The following is a 19,272-nucleotide window of genomic DNA, read 5'->3' as shown; positions in this document are numbered from 1 at the left end:
AAAGGAACTAAAGAAAGTAAAGGAAGCTAATCTTCAGTTTTTCAAAGGAGGCAATACTTTTCTTGTCAATGTTTTGTACAAGTTTGTATAGAGCCCAGAAAAATGATATTTGGGCACTATCCTGGAAATAGAGTGAAAGTTGCTTTTCAATATTAAACCTATCTCCCCCGAAAAGCTTATACAGTGGTACCTCATGCTGCGAACGGGATCCATTCCGGCGGCCCGTTCGCGACATAAAAAGGCCACAACATGAAGCGCTGCATCTGCGCATGCGCGTGACACAATGCTGCGCTTCTGCACATGTGCAAAGTGTGATTTAGCACTTCTGCGCATGTGCGTAGGTTATGGATGCACCGAACCCGGAAGTAACCCGTTCCGGGACTTTTGGGTTCGGCGTGTCCGTGACCTGAAAAGACGCAACATGAAGCGGACGTATCATGAAGTATGACTGTATAAGCAAAGTGATCACTATGATTATATGATGTCTGTTTTGACACCACTGTTATACCTCTAAATATTTTGCCTTTGTGTGAAGAATCACTACAACAGCTTGAAAAGCTAGAGGCTTCTTTTGGGGCAATTAATGAGACTATTTGTTTGTGTGTGCTTCATTCTGAGTTTATTTCTTCATATACCATATGTTGGATATGCCAGTGCTGTGTGCACAAATCATGGATTATGAATTTGATATAAAATTCCCTTAGAGCTTCATTAGTCACAGTTATCTGTGATCATTATTTTCTTAATATATGCTGAAAAATGTAACTGTTTAATTTCAGAGCTGAAAGTACCAAAATGTATTTTATGTTTTTAGGTTACCACATTAGTGAATTGCCCTCAAAACCCTTCTAATAAGAAAAAAGGATGCTCCAAACGAGCCCGTGTTATCCTTGCTTCTGTGGAAGAAGCCACTTGGAACTTACTGGACAAAGGGGAAAAAATTGCTAAAGAGGCTCCTGTGCTAATGGAGGAACTTAATGCTGCACTGCGTGATGTCCGCAAAGAAAGTAAGTCTGTCATTGCTATGACAATAACACATCTATTTGAAGGAGCGGCTGCATTATTTTTAAAGTGCATTTGACTCTAATCTATGAATTTTCCCCCATTACGATTCTTAAAATTGCAAAACAACCCCCATAGTTTGGAAAAATAAGCACATGCCCATTCTGAAACTTATTAAACCATTGTTTTCCTTCTTTTCTCAATCTCACTAGTTACTGGCAAATCAGCCCTTTCCCTGTGAAATGGAACACAAGTGTTCTCTAAGGAAATTCATGGGCATCTTTGTGTCTAAGAGATGCATTAGCTGGAACTGATTCATTTTTGTGTTTAGAGAGCATATCAATTGCAGGGAACCCTGGATGGATCATTGGTAACATGTTGAAAAAAGTTAACTTCATAGTGGTGGTGACTGCAAAGTGGTACCATCAGAAGGTTGATTTCAGTTTGTTCCTGTTGTGTTGTGGCTGTCATCATGTTCATATGTTCAGCAGTACACTACACAGATACAAGGCACTGGAGAAGGTGAGGCTGAAACCTTGGGGTTAGATAAGTACATTGCAACATGGTGTGATGTTTGCTGTCCATCCACTTTCCACTATCCAATATTTGAATAAGTTACAGGCTTGTTCCTGTGCGTATTATAAATGTTTTCAATGATTCTTTCAAATTGATTGGAAGAAAATACAGTGTGACTTGAACTGAAAAGATTACCTGTCAGCCATAATCATACAATGTTCTAGTGAGGATCACTCATTTTAGTCTACCTATCCATCTCAGTATACCAGAACTTACAATTTTGTAATGCCAGGCAACCTAAATTTTCACTTTGCAATTGACATTTAGACCAGTACTTGGGATAACTGTCAAAATAAAATATTCATGAAGTCAATTACATACATACATACATACATACATACATACATACATACATACATGAATTTTAATTGAAATTTTGACAAGGGAATCTTCTATCATTGTGGAAAGGAGGATAATACAATAAAGAACAGCACCAAACAACTGGAATTGCTGAAGCTAATTTTAGTGAATGCAGAACCGCTGTAACATATCATGCTATAGTAGTTGTTGCAAATCTCCATGGATATTGAGTCATGCATCATACCCAAAGAACTCCTTCATTTCTTGATCATGTTGCATTCTCCAGCTATAAAATGTCTCACATTATTTAGAGTCTACAGGAAAATGTACATTAGAACTCTTGTTGAGATACAATAGTAGTGAGGTGTGTTTCTTCTTCTTTGTACATATGAATAGTGAAATTATTTGAGTAAGAGCAAGTCCAGTTTTTTCCACCCAGCTTTGAGAAGCAAACATGACTGTTGCTCTTTTCTATTATCATTAATCCATACCTTTCACATGCTGGAAAAGGAGTAAGAAGGGTGGAACAGGGATGAAATCAGGCTTTCAAGAAAGGTTAAAATTTATTTATTTATTTAATTATTTATTACTATGTTCAAAGTAAGAAGCATAACAAGCAAGTGGTGGGTTCTCTTTGTGGAAAATAGAAAAATGCTATTGGTTGACAGAGAGAAGGTGAAATTTCTCAATGCCTGCTTTGCCTCTGTCTTCACCTAAAAGTAAAGTAGTGGCTAACCTGGTGATAACAGAAGAAATGATGCAAGGAGGAAGCTGCAAACAAAGAAAGGGTCTGGAAACAAAGCTTTATGAGGAATGGTTGAGGGAACTGGGTATGTTTAGCCTGGAAAAGAGGAGACTGAGAGGAGATATGATAGCCATCTTCAAATTTCTAAAGAGCTATCACATAGAAGACAGAGCCAGCTTGTTTTTTTTCCTGCTCTGGAGACTAGGACCTGAAGCAATGGATTCAAATTACAAGAAATTCTGAGTAAACATCAGGAAGATCTTTCTGACAGTAAGAGCTTTTTGACAGTGGCACAGTCTCCCTCGGGCAGTGGTGGAATCCTTGGACTTCCTTGGAGGTTTTTAAACAGAGGTTGGATGGCCATTTGTTGAGGATGCTTTAGTTCAGATTCCTGATTTGCAGTGGATTGAACTAGATGACCCTCAGTGTCCCTTCTAACTCTACAACACTGTGTTTATATGACAGCTTTTCACCATCACTGGGTGCTTGCACTAGAGCTGGCTACAGTAAAAATCTGGAGCTCATTTCCCTACTCAATAGGCACTGTAATAGCTAAAGTGGATGTAATGAAACTGATCCCTGGGTGATTTTTTGTGCATCTGTTTTCTGCCATGTAAATATAATGGTAAATAACACCTAGCTGTATAAGTTCTTTGTGCCTTAATGAACAAAGAGTCAGATTTTCAACCTTGTCAGTTTTTCTATTTTTTTTAATCATTGATTTATTTAAAATTTATTTAGCCTTTATGTGTTTGGTCCTATAAAATATCATTGAGGCGACAGAATAGGCAATAATGGATGGTTTAAAAAGGTGAAGGGAGAGTGGGCAGGTTCATAAATGAACAGTACATATGGGTGGTCGAGAGAAAAGCTTGTTGGTAGCAAATGATACAGACTGGTAGTTACTGCATTCAATTCTCCCATTTCTGCAACATCTGTTTTGTATAAGAACTTGTTTCAGGTAGGGCTCATCCACACCTCAGTTTGCCCCACTGCTTTCCCCTGGAAAAACCCACATTTTAGCGTTGAATTGGAGCAAACAGCAATCATGTTTTACGTAGATTGACTTTGTTATGATTTAGCACTAAAGAGCTGGTTTTCTGGGTGAAAGTGGCGGGGCAAAGGCAAAACCGCTCTGTTTTCTGTGTAGTAGAAGTGTAGATGAGCCCTTGGTTTGGAGGATCAAAGTCACATGCTGTATGGGGACATTGTCCTACTTAGCCTTTTTCTATCTTCAAAAATAGCTATCTTCAAAAAAACAAAACAAAAAAAATCAAATGCTTATGTGTATTGTTCATCTTCATACTTTATTAATTTGGCATTGACCCTTTGGGATGTTCTCCCCCTTGTCATCTGTGAGGTATCAACTGTGGAATATTTCAAATGTCTTTTAAAACATTTTTTGTTTACTTAGGTTTTCCCTGATTGTTGAAACATTTTTTTTCAGATTGCGCTGCTCAGTGTTGTGTTTTTATATTTTGGTAATATGTCTCTTTTATTTTTTAGTTGTGATTTTATTATTGTACTTTTTCTCATAAACCACTAAGAGTTTTTTTTTTAATGTTAAGTTAATTGAATAAATTAAATTGACCTCCTGGTAGAAATTAATCCCCTGACCTGACAACTTCATCATCTTGTTGCAAGGTCTCCCCACTTTGGCCCGCATGCTGCTTCAAAACATATCAGAATGGCCCTAGGTCCATGACTGCAATTGCACATATTCAGAGGACAGAACAATCATATTAGCACAATCAGTGTTGAATTCCACCCATGGTGTGTTACTCCCTTTCTCTTCTTAACTTTCCCCTCCCACCTCCCACCTCCTCCCGACTTTGGAGTTCACTTAGTGCAGTTCCAGTCACCCCTGACCACTGGTCTTGCTATCTAGGGATGATGGAAGTTTTAGTCCAAAAACAGCTGGAGATCCAAGTTTGGGAGACCCTGCTCCTAGTGCATTTGCCTTATTTAGAGATGACAAATTAGAAAGTGAAATACAGTGGTGCCTCGCAAGACGAAAGTAATTCGTTCCGCAAGTCGCTTTGTCTTGCGATAATTTCGTCCTTTGAAGCGTGGTTTGCCGTGGCAAAAAAAAAAACGGCGAAAAATTCGTCTTGCGAAGCGCGGCCATAGAAAACTTTATCTTGCGAAGCGCCAAAAACATCGCAAAACGCTTTCGTCTTGCGAGTTTTTTGTCGCGCAAGGCATTCTTCTTGCGAGGTACCACTGTACAGGTATTTATGCTTCTATGAACGAAATGCTTCTCGACATCCTTACAAAAGTTTATTAACAGGATTTTTGGTGTTTTCTTTATAAATTCAAACACTATTCTTCTGATACATGAAATCCTGTGTGTGGTATGACTGTGTGTGGTATGACTCAAAAGCAGGTGGGAAGAAAAATACTTGTAACACAAAAAAGGAACTAGTCTGTAGTGGGAGTTTTCAAACTGTTAATATCAAACTATAATTTAATTAACAGCATGTTAGTGAGGCTGATATTTAATTACTGTAAAACCAGGACAACAATGTAACATATTCCTAGGATAATCATTTGTGCATTTCATCCCTTTCCCTCCTCCCCCAGGCAGAAGTGGTTCAGACATAGCTCAAATGCTTGATATCTATTCCCATTACTTACAGCCTATATATGGTATTGAAGGCAACAGCTGCTGCTTGTATTATTTCCGTCTATTGCCTTGTCAGTGTTGCATGCAGTTAGTTGCTATCACATCTCAAGTGAACTCCTAGATAAACTTTAGCTCACAAATACCACAATCACTTTGAAACAAATATAGGTTGCTTCAGACACTGTTTGTTCTCAAGCCAAAAGGAAATCGGAAGATATGGATTTGACATTCTTAATTTGCTGATGTAATTTTCTCATATCAGGAAACTGTATATAAGGAAATACTCACTGAATCTAATTGTGGAATGCAATTCTTTCATATTATTTTTGGGACACTGCTTCCTGATTTATGATGATGCTTGCCTTGTATCCTGCAGCCCCATCCTATTGGCTCCTCTTGCTTCTGCAATGGAAACGCTAGCAGAAGCTAAGGGACTCTGGAACTTATAGTTGCTTAGAGAGCATGTTACATGAGAGGTACAATTCTCTTTAGTTCTCAAGCTACAAGTCTTAGTTTCTTGTACAAACTCCCTTGCTATCTGTTTTAGAGGCGAACCTGGGCCGGCAGTTTGATGATAGCAATGCTGCATTTTCTGTCTTAATGCTGCTTCTATTTGTCTTTAGTAAATATCAAAAGGTTGTACAAGTTGTGGGCACATGTTAAAGATAGTTTTGGCAGTCAATGTTATACCGTAATACAGTGGTCAGCAATAACAATTTTAGGACAAATCTGTCTGTTCTCTTTTGGGATAAGTTGGTACTTGATATCATTTACTGTTTGCCCAAATCAAATTTGTAAAAGACTTTAAAGTAATTATTTTAATTAATTAAATTTATTATTGTTTGCACGGATGAGTTATCAGCCAATCACACCATTGATGCATGTTTAAATATTGATTTAATCTAAGAATTTGTAGCTACAAATTAGAATTGCTAATCACCCACTTCAGTAAGCAACACTTGAGACCTGTTGGGATTGGCTCAGCCGGACACAAAATCTCATAATCTCTAAACTGTATCTGTCTTTCAGATATCTTCAAAGAGTAACTGCCTCTCCAAAGCAAAGTCCCTTCCCCATTTGTGACTGAGGCCCAAACTAGATAGTGCTAATTGCATGAATGCAATTAATGTGCATTTTTTTGTTATGAAACTATTTATGTGACAAAAATATGCCCATAACATGGGGTAAACTGCGTGGATTTGGGAAGGGGGAGTCTAATTCTTTCTGTCTGCTTCTCTCCCAATGATAATGGCCTTTCTTTTTGTATTTTGCCATTGGTGTTTTGAGGGAAGGTTCGATCACTGCCAATGGGAGACTCCATTGAAATGCAAATAGCAGCTGCATAGAGTAGTGTGTTTATTTGTTTTTGTCTGTGAGAGAAACTTCCTCAGTCCTGAGTTTGATCAGACTTGTAGCTGGCTTTGCATATAACAACAAAAAAGGCTTGTCTTGTTTGTTCCAATAATTACAACAGTAGGGAAGGACAACAGGCTAAAGGTATACCCTTGCATCAAAAATAACAGCTTGTGACATACATTTTCTCCTTTTTTATCATGCCAAAGTGGTTCAAGGTGAAGTGAAAGAACAATGTTAACCAAATACTTCAGGGCAATATGCTACAGAAATAGTAAAAGCAGGTTGAGGGTGTTTTAAACTAAGTGTACAGCTATATAAGTCAAATTTAAGGTCATGCATAATGTTCAAATCTCCCCTGGAAACTTCAGCTAGCGAACTTTATTGCTAATGTTGCTCTGGAAAATTAGAGCTGCCAACCTGAGGGTTACAGAGTGGGTGACTGTATTCCTGGCAGAAGGAGCAAGCTTTTATAACTCTTTGTGGGAGGAGAAAGGAATGCCCGTTGCTTTCAGCCTAGCTTTCTTAGAGTGGCAGCTAAAAGCAGATGTCTAGAGGGAAGGGGAGGTGAAGGCCAGAACAAGTAAGGGTGGATATAGACTGAAGGCTTAAATTCCAGGCATACTTGTTTGGAAGCAAATTCCACTGAAAGTTTGAACGGCCAACAGCAGCCTCTGCAGCACTGCCTAGATAATGATCTTTAAAGTTACGTTTAGTTCACTTTTTTAAAAAAGCTTAACTATCATGGCACAGTGGTGGCAGCACAAGCACCCTTCTGTGCCAGTTTGCCCAGAACGTGTTTGTCTGAGGAAAGATCCCTGGATTTCCCTCAGAGTGAGTCTGGAAGACCGCCAGCACTGCTTCAACATTTGCAGTGGCAAAATAGCAGTTAATGAGTAATTGAGGCAATGGTGGCGCAGATGAGCAGGGGCCACAGCAGTGGAGGAGAGGAGAAAGACAGGGGATGACTTTGAGGATGATGGAGCAACTGGGTGGGTGGGTCATTGAGGCAAATGAGCATGGGGCCTGGGCCACCTCTGCTGCCTGTGGTAATTGTCTCATTCTGCCTCATGGTAGTATCACTCCTGATAATCAGATTTCTCTCTAGATCCAGTTGTAGGAAGACTTTTATCTCATTAAACAAAGTATAATTTTTGGTATAAGAAAATATCAAAGTTTGACCAGGCAATAGAGCATTTGCTTGCATATAGGAGGCAGGGGATTGTATGTTCTCCCCACCCCAACTTCCCTGTATATGAGTGCCTCACCCCCTCTGTGTATGACTGCCTCTCACACACACACCTTTTCATGTTGAGTAGGGAAGATCCAACATGAGCAGAAGCCTCCATACCATAGCTGCCAAGTTATCCCTTTTTTACAGGGATTTTCCCTTATGCTGAATAGGCTTCCTCGCGAGAAAAGCGAAAACTTGGCAGCTATGCTCCATACAACCAGGAGCCCTGAGTGCATATGAGTAGAAGCCCCCTTCAAACCTTCCCTGCACAACATGGGAACAACAGGGACTGGGCAGACAGGTTTTTGGAATGTTGAGGGTTGGATCAGCAAGGCCCTAAGCTCCCAACTTGAATTGTTATTTTCAGTTCAGTCATAAGGTCTAATCAGGGCTCAAGTGAAGTGCTGGACAGAAAGCAGGAATGAATTGGAGTTCAAAACAAAGAACAGGGGTGACAGCAGATCACAGAATTCAGTGTGGTCTTTTCCATTCCTGTACATCAGGCATCCCCAAACTGCGGCTCTCCAGATGTTTTGGCCTACAACTCCCATGATCCGTAGCTAACGGGACCAGTGGTCAGGGATGATGGGAATTGTAGTCCAGAACATCTGGAGGGCCGAAGTTTGGGGATGCCTGCTGTACATGATAGGGTTGTACAGTAGTGCTCTCCTTCCCCCACAAAGATGAGTCTGGGTGCATGTGGAAACGTGGAATGTGAACATCTTATCACAGTTGCTATTGCACTGCTCCTTGGGCTTTGATAGAAAGGTTGCCTGGTTGTGCTTGTGGGAAACTTGTTGAGTTTTGCTTTGTTGAAGGGTGCATGTTTCTCCTCTTTCTATTCTCTTTCTCTTTCTATTCATGACAACTTCTGCTTGGGCATGTGGCCTTTTCATTTCATGCCCCCTCCCCTGGCAAACTTAATGCTGTTTTAATCTCCAATCTAAATTCGTCTGTCTCTTATCATTCATTCTTGGATCATCAAAGTGCTGCTATTTTGCATGCAGAATTAATCAATCAGTTCTTTTCCTGCTTTCCTTCACATTTTTTCCCCACTTCCCTTTTTCAGTCTGCCTTGCAGTAATAAATTCTCTTTGCCAAGTTAATCAGTTCTCCCTTGTCCCATTTCCCCCTTCCCTGAATTCAGTGATGTTTTCCCCCCCTGTGCCCAACAAATCTATTAGCTCCACTGTAGCAATTCTTCAAAGCTGCAGCCAGCAGTCTCTGTATGTCTTTCTTGGCTAGGGAGATACAACGTGAAAACAGTCTAATGTATTGATTCTTCTTATTCTTTATTCTTGTGAAACACTCCAGTGAAAAAAGAGAGTTTTCTGAAGGAAATAGGGATGGTTTCATTTTTGCTCTTGGCATTGGTGATGCAAAGCAGTTATAAAACAAATTAATGTCGTTAGAATTGTAATGCTGGAAGGAACCAGCGGGTCATAAAGTTTTACCCCTGATGTATGCCCAGACCTGGCATCTGTCAGCCTTTCTCTCCCAGATTGACAGCTGCTTTGTATGTTAATGTATTGTACATGCTAAAAAATTTAACAGGAAACATTTAAACCTGTGTTTGACACTCCAATTGTTCCCAGTGGTATACAGCCACACTGCAAGATTTGGAGATTCTATGGTATTGTGTTGAAACAGCCCCAGAATGCAAAATGAACAAGTTGTACTAGACAAACAGTTTACTTGGAGTAAGTACACAGTGACTGTAAAGTGGATGGCTCTAAAACTACACAATATTGAAAAGTTGCATTGTGCTGCCTTTTGCTCCAGTGTTTATCAACTACAACACAGAATGATACATATTATAAATCATATCCTATATTAAAAAGCAATAATTGGCATGATGCATAGGTAGAAACTGGTATATTGTAGCATGAAAATGAATACATGGTCATGTAATTTTAAGATTCCCTACCTTAGTTATTGTTTTCTCTAATAAAGAATGCAAAAAAGAGAAAACTTTTCACAAAGGTGAACTATTTCCTTTCAACTCCACATCTCTGTAAATCTGAAGCATCTATCTGTCAATGTGCCTCTGGAGGTGAAGCCAACAGCTGCACAAGCAGCACCAAAGTAACCTCTCCGGGCCGCAAACCTGGGCAGTGTGGAGGTCTTGGGCTGCCTGGACGAGAAGAACCCCCTCTCGGCCTCACTGATGTGGTCCAAAGGAAAGCAGATGTAGCATTACTTGTATCTTTATTTTACAGGTGAAGCTTTGAGGGTAGCTGCAAAAAAGTTCACAGATGATCCTTGTTATTTGCCTAAAAGGGAGGCCGTTGTCCAAGTAGCACGTGCTCTTCTGGCTGCTGTTACAAGGCTTCTTATTCTGGCAGATATGATTGATGTCTCATACCTGTTGCAACATCTAACCATGGTAAGTAGCTACTATGGCCAGCAAATGAGGTTTCCCATATTCTCGGCTACCAAGCTTTCTTAATTTTCAGGTTTTTTGAGTAAATAATTAAAATATTCATTGATTGATTGAGTTTATTTATATGCAGCTTTTCCACAATGAGCTGTGTCCAAAGCAGCTTACAGCAAACATTCAAAACATTGAAATACAGATAACTGGAAATACGAATACAGTATACAAAAAGCGGAACATGTCAGTAAATTCAAATTCATGTTGGTAAGCCGTGGAGCTTGCTACTGATGAAGGAAAGGATTGGATTTCAAATCATTGCAGCTCAACCTACAAATTCCATTATATCGAATGTTTTGGGAGTTAGACTTTTTATTTTTTAAACTGACCTGGGGCTAATTCGGACTTTCAGACATAACTGGTATTAATTCCTCTTTTTAATTTTTATAGCATCTTACTATTGGTCCCCATCCCTCCAGTCTTTATGACCTTGGCTGTGGATGATTTTAGTTGTTGGTGTGAGTTTATGGTGTTGTTCTTAGTTATAATGTGTGGTTATTGTACTATATTTATTTACATTATTTTTCTTCTGGTAAGGTATTTTGTTCAGTTTGCTTTGAATAGGCTGTATAGAATTCCTATAAATAAATAAATAAATAAATAAATCTTTAGAAATGGGAGGTTTTTGCTTTTGCTTTTTGTTTTCAAAAGCAACAACCAAGCCATGGCTCAACTCTAACCAAAGTTAATTATGTTCTAGTTCCATTGAAATCCATGAGACTTAAGTTAGTCATGACTAACTAGTTTCATTGATTCTAGTGGGACTTAAACATGACTTATTAGCAGATAGATCAGGGCAAATGTTTCATTTTTATGAACAGCATATGGCATCTCTAAGGGGCAAGGAACACTTATACTGCTTTTGCCGTGCTCTTGTTTTATATAACAACATTTCTGTACAGCATGCATCTTAACAGTAATTATTTTGCCACCACAACCACTTTAGAGAAGGTAGAAAAGAAATATATTGGCCTTCCTAAGAGGCATGGGCTCAAATCCAGGTTATCTAGAAGCAGTTTTGTCACCTTAGGCTCAGAAGACAGGATTACATAGTATGCACATACATTTACCTTCATACGACATTCATGTAAGTTTTGTAATAATGTGTATTTTTTTGTAATCTGTACTAATGTAATGAATGGTTTGGGGTGCTGCGTATGGATGGTAATACGGAAATGCCTCATAAATGAGCACCTACTGTTTTTGTTATTTGTTATTTGCTGTTTTCTGCTTTCTTTTGAAATATTTCTGCAAGTATTTAGTTTTTGCTTTGTTTTAAATATTGTAGACTGACTTTCCATCCAAACAAAAGTTTAGTTCAGAAAAATCAGTAAACCCAATAACCTAATTTTAAAATGCTGAAATGTGCATAATAACAATATCAATTGAAAAATATATCACCGTAGTATCGATGAAATGGGACATCAAGGCAGCATTCCTTCCTCAATGTCTTTTCTGTACAGAAATACTTCTACTTCTAGAGGCTTTTAAGATTGAGTTTTGGAGACCTGCTAATGTGTGTCCTCCTCTGTGTGACCTCACTGCAGTATTTTAACATCCTAAGCAGTGCTTTATTTCTAGGAAAAATAGTGACAGTATGAACCATGCTTCCCCATTCCCCCATCCCGACACTGTTTACCTGTGCATTGTCCATTCAGCTGTAAACTGGAAGAACTGATTTCCATAGTGACTAATCTTGGAAGAGGGGGAGAGATTATATATGTAGCCAAAATGCAGAGAATGCATTTCCACAATGGGATCAGAGCTGGAATTCTATTCCCTTATATGCATGCTATGTCTGTGGACAAACTGTACATTTCAAGCAGGCCCCCCCCCCCCCAATCCTGGGAACTGCAGTTTACTTCTTACAGAACTACAATTTCCAGCACCCTTAAACTATAGTTTCCAGGATTATTGGTGGGTGGGTTGTGAAATGTGTATGCAGACTATTTCTGTGGAAAGGCAGGTAGCAGTTTCCAAGCAGGCATTGAAGCAGCTACATGTAGAACATCCCGCAGTGGTGCATCTGTGACTGCACCCTGCATTGGAGGTAACTGAGGAAGACCAGTGTCCTATTTTAATAGCATATGTTAGTTTATACAGGCACTATGAGTGAAACAGTTCAGTTTTTTAAAATAAAAATAACATATTTTTATTTATAATCCATAATATTCCATAGACTGAGTGCAGAGCAGGGATAGAATGTTGTTTTTCTGTTGAGCCTTATTATTATTATTATTATAGCCCACTATAGTTTTTTTATATGTAAGCTTTATCAGAGTTCTGAAATTTGACTTGCCACTATGCTTCATATAGCAATAATAACCAATCTTAAGTAATCATCTTGTGGGTACTTTCAGTACTTCTGAAACTTTTCTGGTTACTTTATTGTGTGAATTGTTAGAAATTGCTAAAATGATTGAAAACCAAACAAGTGTGCTGTTGAATATTTCAGAAATATGGAGCATATACCAAAGAATACTATAATTGTCTCCTTTCCATTTTCTAAAAATGTAGTATTCATGGAAAATAAACCATCAGTAAAGAATGATTTTCTCTCCTTACAGAGCATATTAGACAGCTGTATAATCTTCCTCTACAGTGCCCAGCATATTCCTCAGTTCTGTTCTGTGGAAGTAGTAGTATATTTTTCATTGCTTTGCAGTGCTTGTTCATCATATTGCATCTGCCAAAAGCATTTCTTTTTTATGTTGTCACATTAATTAGAAAATAGACTGAGATGACCAGGTAACTTTAACATATGCTGTTGAATAGCCATCAAGCGTTAATAGCATTTTGGTCGCTGCCATCCAGGGCCAAATTCTAATACAATTGAAATCTGTAATGAGTTCTGACTTTGCTTTTTTCTATCCAAAGTCTTTTAACCTTCATTATTATATTTTAGAGCTCCCTCAGGTAATTGAAATATTCTTAACTATGGAACTGATCCAAGAAAAGGCATTTGAACTTCAGCAGTACCTTAGAAACGGTTGTGCAGCACTGAGAGCAACCCTTCTCAGAATGTTTGCTAGTTCACGTCAATTAAAAAGGCAATATATTTTTAAATATATGTCTATAAAGCTTCCCCTGGAATGTGTTCTTCTATAGTGGCAATGTTGACATATTGTACTATTTCTTCATGAGGATTTTGGCTGTTAAGGTTTGCCCATTAATCATCTGAGAGCAGATGAAGAGGTTCTTTGCTTTCCAGTTCCATTGCTCCAGGGTTTTCTAATTTTCATAGAATAAAATAGGAGTTTGATCACTGAACCGAAATTAATTTTAAAGGTTATGTCATTCACTACGAAATGAAACTGCTGACCAAGTAAGAGATTTGTTAAATGTATAAAATGGTGGGAGAAGGGGGCCAAATCCATAAATGGGTTTTGGCACAGCATTTTATCGTTTTAGTGTCAGAGACATACTGTCTAGTCTGGGGCGTGCAGTGCATGAAATGATACTGTATAGAATAGCTATATTGTGGAGGATTATTAAAATTCACATCATGCAGTTTCTACAAATGTGCCCATTGCTCATCAGAATTAGGTTAGGAGCTGGTTTTTGAAGCACTGTAACACCTGTGTCTCCTTGCTAAGGTGAGACCCTCTCTCCCAGGCATCGTGGTTTTAATTATATATGACATCAGGTAATATAAAATGAAATGTGATCAATCTAAATAGTAGGCAGGAATTCTATCATGCAACTTCTGATATAACAAGCACTATAAAAATGGTGGCATGCCATACAATCTTTACTATAGTCTAGTGTCTGTAAAGCCTGTATAGTTAAGTGAGAGTGATGTCAGTACCCTACTGTCCTGTTCCACTTCATAGTCTAAGAACTTTTTGTATCTTCATTCTTGCTCTCTTGTTGGACCTTTATGTCCCATAAGTACACACCACCTTAAAATAAAGAACCTGGTAGCACAGGAGTGTCGAGCACTGACATTGTTCCTGATGTCATGCTGATGTTTGCATAGTGATTATATTAGTTAAAATGTAGGTTGTGTGACTTGACTGAGCTCCATGCAGATTATGGAGGTCTGCCTGTTACACATTTTAGTGTAGAGTTTTAGCACATCCACGTTTAAAGTACATTTGCTGTTGCAAAACAATACAGCTATTTTTAACTAAGTAATACTCATTTGTGACCACTATTACAAATATTAGCTTCCTACTGTTAAGTGGGTGTCCTGCCTGCAGATGTGCTGGGTAGCCTTGTATATGTGCACCTTTCTCCCCCCCCCAATATGTTTATTAAAATTTTCAACTTGAAACTACAGATCATCACATCACATCATAATACAATAAAAAAAATCATCAAATTTTTTTTAAAAAAGAAAAACTAGAAAAAAATGAAAAACACAAAAACCAATCTCACTTTGATAACTTTGTCATAACTTCGACTTCCCCGTTCCTCCCTTCCCGAGTCTATTTATACCCCACCTTGGCAATTTTCACAATTAAACAAAACCATAGCTATCAATTTAAATCTTAGGATAATAACTTGAATAAAAATCTTTAATCCAATTTAAATAAAAAATTATTCCCTCTAAATACTCCCCTTGGCCTATTATTTTTCTCTAAAAATATTCTATCTTACCAAATCTAATACTGTACCTCATTTCTAACCTATTACAATTTCTAAAACCCCTCTCCTTCCCCTGGATGACAGTTCCCTGGATATCCCGACCAGCTCCTTCATACATTCCAGTTTCAGACCATTTAATCCGTCCCTTAATTACATTGCCTTATAGCATTCAACCCACTCCATCTCTTGACCACTCCAGCCCACCCCCTCTCTCCACCCGTCCTTCTGCAGTTCCCATTCCTTGTCCCATCCCCACTCCAATTCTTCCTTTTTCTTGTCCCCCCCCATATATTTTGTCCTTCACCTGGTTCTTGCCTCCCCTCTCTCACTAGGGAGGTTTGAATCCAGGACACATCTTTGTCTTGTGCCACCGCTTGATTGTCTTTACCAAGAACCTGTTCTCCCTCTCCCACTGGAAGAGCAGGGTCCTGGGTTTTCTCTTGCATTGGAGCTCCCTGTTTGTAGTATATGTCCTTTGCAACCTCTCTCACAGATTGCTCTTCATTCAATATCTCTTGCTCTTCTTGGTCTTCCTCCTTTAATACTTTGATGTTCTTATCTTCTACGTCTACGACTTCAGCCTGTGGCTCAAAATTGTCTTTTGGGAGAAGTTGATGTTGGGTTTCAATCCATAACTTTGTAAGTCTTTTATACTCTTGCAGTTCTACCACCACTTCTTGAACTTGTTCCCATATACTTTGTATCCAATTCTTATTCAACTCGTGATTTATTGTTTTGACTGGCTATAGCCTTTGTCTTCTCATGTTACAATGTGGCATGTAGGCTGCTGTGACAGAGACGATACAATGTTTTTACATTCCACTTCCTAACTACCTACTGAACTGGTTCCTTTGTCCAATTTATAAAAAATCCAATTCTCCTTTCCGTTTCAAAGTCTCTTAAAACTCCAATCCTATTCAGTCCATTGATTAAATCTTCTTTAAGGATTCAAGAGTTCACCATAATAAAAAACTTCCCTAGCCTCTGACATCACAATGGTGGCTAGTCAAGGCTTCCAGTTTCCTGCCCCCAGGTTACCGGAGGGCTCATTAATAAAGGTAAAGGGGCCCCTGACCATCAGGTCCAGTCGTGTCCGACTCTGGGGTTGCGGCGCTCATCTCGCTCTATAGGCCGAGGGAGCCAATGTTTGTCCGCAGACAGCTTCTGGGTCATGTGGCCAGCATGACAAAGCTGCTTCTGGCGAACCAGAGGAGCACACGGAAACGCCGTTTACCTTCCTGCTGGAGCGGTCCCTATTTATCTACTTGCACTTTGATGTGTTTTCGAACTGCTAGGTTGGCAGGAGCTGGGACTGAGCAATGGGAGCTCACCCCATTGCAGGGATTCGAACTGCCGACCTTCTGATTAACCCACAGCGCCACCTGGGTCCACTTCCAATTTTTGCAGATATCAACAGAAATTAAAATCACCTTCCCTTGGCTCCGCCACCTCAGGGAAGGGGTCCAGCTTGATCTTTAAAGAAATTCAGAGTCCCGTTCCAGCTTAATGGCTGCAGGCTCATAATTGCGTGTTCGTATCTCGGTGGGGGGAGGGGGAACGACCTCCGTTTTCTTTTAGATTCCCCTCCCAAGTCCAAATTCTTCTTTTAACCCAATCAAAAGGTTTACTCACAAGTCCAAATTAATTCTTTAGAGGCATCTGTTGCACAGTTGTCGCCAGCACGGAGCTTTGCACCTCAGAGGAAGCGAATCTACCCAAGGCTCCGTCCCGCTCCGTCTGCTCTCGTCGCCCCTAAAAAGGGGCTTACCGGGCAGCGAGCGGGACTCTATGGAGCTCTGCTGGGTGTCCACGTTCCCGGAAAGCACGATCCGGGGGTTCTCCAGGGGGCCGCGTCGCTCAAGCAGCTCACCCCCCCGAGTTGCTGGGGACCTCAGAGACCAAGGTTTTCCCCGCCGATTAACAATGGCACCAGACCGGAAGTCACTTTTCTCTTGCTGCCTCAAACTTTTAGTGAGTAGCTTTTTAGAGTTAGGCTGAAAGGAAGCCAACAGTCTGTGACTTGCTTGCCTCCAGCTTAGGGTACTCCAAAGAGAGGAGTACACATCTTCCCAGATCATCATCTTCCTATAAGCTCCTTTGAAGTATGAGACTGATGCTCCCTTGGAATCTGAAAACCTATATGCATGTAGGGGGGAACAGTTTGTCTTGAAGATGTGCATCCACAGGAAAGCTGACACAGTCCCTCTGCTCAAGCAACCACAGCCTGTTTCCAGCAGGGGAACTGTAAAGGCTCATCTACAGACTCAAGTCCATCCAAGCTGGCTTTTGCATGCATATCACCTGCTGGATCAGAAACCAGGATACAAATGTAGGTTGATCTATTGATGCTGCATGGCCAGTGCTGGATTTATGTACAAGTATAAGCTAAACAAGCTATAGTTTAGGGTCCCACTGTCTTGTGGCCCCCCAAAAAAATTAAAGGAAAAAAACACCTGGATGTACATTTTCAAAATATAAGATTAAAAAAACAAATAAAATAAAACCTACATACAGCAACAGTGTTTTGTCTTGTGTAGGTCCATAAATTACCATATTCAACACAAAAAACAGTGACAATTTGTTGTTGACAAACGACAGCTGGACATATAAAGGGCCCCATTACCTTCAGTAGCTTCGGGCCTCATCAAACCTAAGCCAAGCCCTGTGCACGGCTTAAAAAAGATTTCATACCTGAATGTGTATCCCATTTAAAGCAATGCAGTGTGGATGGACAGCATCTGAGTTAAAACGTTTGTCTGAATACATCTATGACTTAACCTAGTTTCTGATCCATAATGTGGAACCAGTATATACTAACTGCAATCCATGGGCCTGTGTGTTTCAGCGTATCATTGTACACTCTGTAACATTTCCCTTCCAGTTTGTGTTTGTAACCATAGTAACTGTGTAAAAGCAATTAATGATTTGATGCATTTAAAGCAGCTGAGAGCTAAAGGCTTTTTATGTTCCAGTAGCAGATACTGAGACACACGGGGAATACTCTGGAATCCCTTGTTTGAGCATTGCACACCCAACAGGTGTTTCTTAAATGTGAAAGAAAAGCTATAGTAAATAAAAGCATTGAAGAAAGTTTAATTGCAAAACCACCCATCTCTCTTAATTGAAAGTTAGTTCAGGCATAATGTGCACGAATAAACTGAATCATTGATGGATGCAAATGGGGGAAAATAGTTTTCATCAAAATGAATCGTCCATACTTTAATTCTGTAAACTAGGGTTGCATGCCCTAATTTACCTGAAGGTCATTTTTGGACAATGAAATGGGAATTGAATTTAAAGTATGAATCTCCTGAGACAAAGCATGCATGTTTTGCTCATACAAAAACATATATGAAATAATAGTTGTGCGTCAATGCAGATGATGTTTGAATTCCTGAGTTTACTTATTTATAAGCCAAGCCCAAGCTCCTCTGAAATTCAAGCTCAGTTAGTTTGGACCCAACCCCAGTCTAGCTATCCTCACCAAAGCAGCTGCCCTCTTCCATTTCACCTGGAAAACAGCAAAAGAAATCCAGAGAACTAAATTGCCCAAAGATCTTGATATCCACAGTGGTGCTACCACCACCTAATATCTTTCTTGCCACTAACAGGTAACTTTTGGAGAAAAGGTACAGACCTTACCAGATGCCCCAGGGAGGGGCAGCTCCTGTTTGGGTTGAGGGTACAGAGGGGAAGCTACCAAGAGGCACCGTTATGTTCCCGATAGTGTGGCTAGACCTGGTGTCAAAGCAAATAGATCCCAATTTAGCTTATTCTTTCTGAGCCTATTCCTAATTAAGCACAGAAGATTTTAAAATAATATTTAAACCCCTCTCCTTGTTTGGCCATAGGTTCAAAGGACATTCGTGTATCTTCAGAATGCATCTAGTAAATCTGAACTACAGAAAACATATAAAAACCTCCAGAAAGAGTTGAAAAAGCTGGACCATTTGGCATTCAAACGACAACAGGTAAGAAACTTTAGTAGCCCAATCGTATGTGTTTGTGCATTTGGATCACCAGTTTTCAACTGATCTCAAACCAAAGTACGTAAATGTTGCTACCACGTGCATCTTCTGTTTATTTCAATATGATGTGTGCCCTGAATTTTACTCACAATGTCTCATGAAGGTGTAAACAGAGGCTGTTTGCAATGTTTTAAAAACTGAAAATTATCACTAAGCCCCCATATTTTACTGAGGTTTGTTTTCTTAATGCCAGGACAAAAATATAGGGTACAGCCCAGAATCCATAGGACAGACACATGCACAACAGAGATCAATGTAATATTCTTCCCATTTGTTTTGTGGAAAAGTAGCTTGTGCTCACCTTTCAATGTGTTTAGCCAATGAATAATATGATAGCAATGACTGACAGTTAGGAAAGCAGATCTAGCTAATTAGACGAAGAGC

At 39.5% G+C, this 19,272-nt stretch overlaps 1 protein-coding gene across 1 annotated transcript in view; it reads left to right on the top strand.

Annotated features, from left to right (window-relative positions):
- Nucleotides 1-19,272, top strand: part of CTNNA3 (catenin alpha 3) — a 544,761-nt gene that overhangs the window by 11,026 nt on the left and 514,463 nt on the right. Inside the window, exons 3-5 of the mRNA XM_035137674.3 lie at nt 815-1,007; nt 10,056-10,222; nt 18,712-18,831. Coding sequence (XP_034993565.3) covers nt 815-1,007; nt 10,056-10,222; nt 18,712-18,831 — 480 coding nt within the window. The remainder of the gene's footprint in view (nt 1-814; nt 1,008-10,055; nt 10,223-18,711; nt 18,832-19,272) is intronic.

The sequence above is a fragment of the Zootoca vivipara genome, chromosome 5 (genome assembly GCF_965207765.1).
Source record: "Zootoca vivipara chromosome 5, rZooViv2.hap1.1, whole genome shotgun sequence".
Taxonomy (NCBI): domain Eukaryota; kingdom Metazoa; phylum Chordata; class Lepidosauria; order Squamata; family Lacertidae; genus Zootoca; species Zootoca vivipara.
Note: the sequence above shows the minus strand (reverse complement) of the source record. Positions and strands in the feature narration are given on the sequence as shown.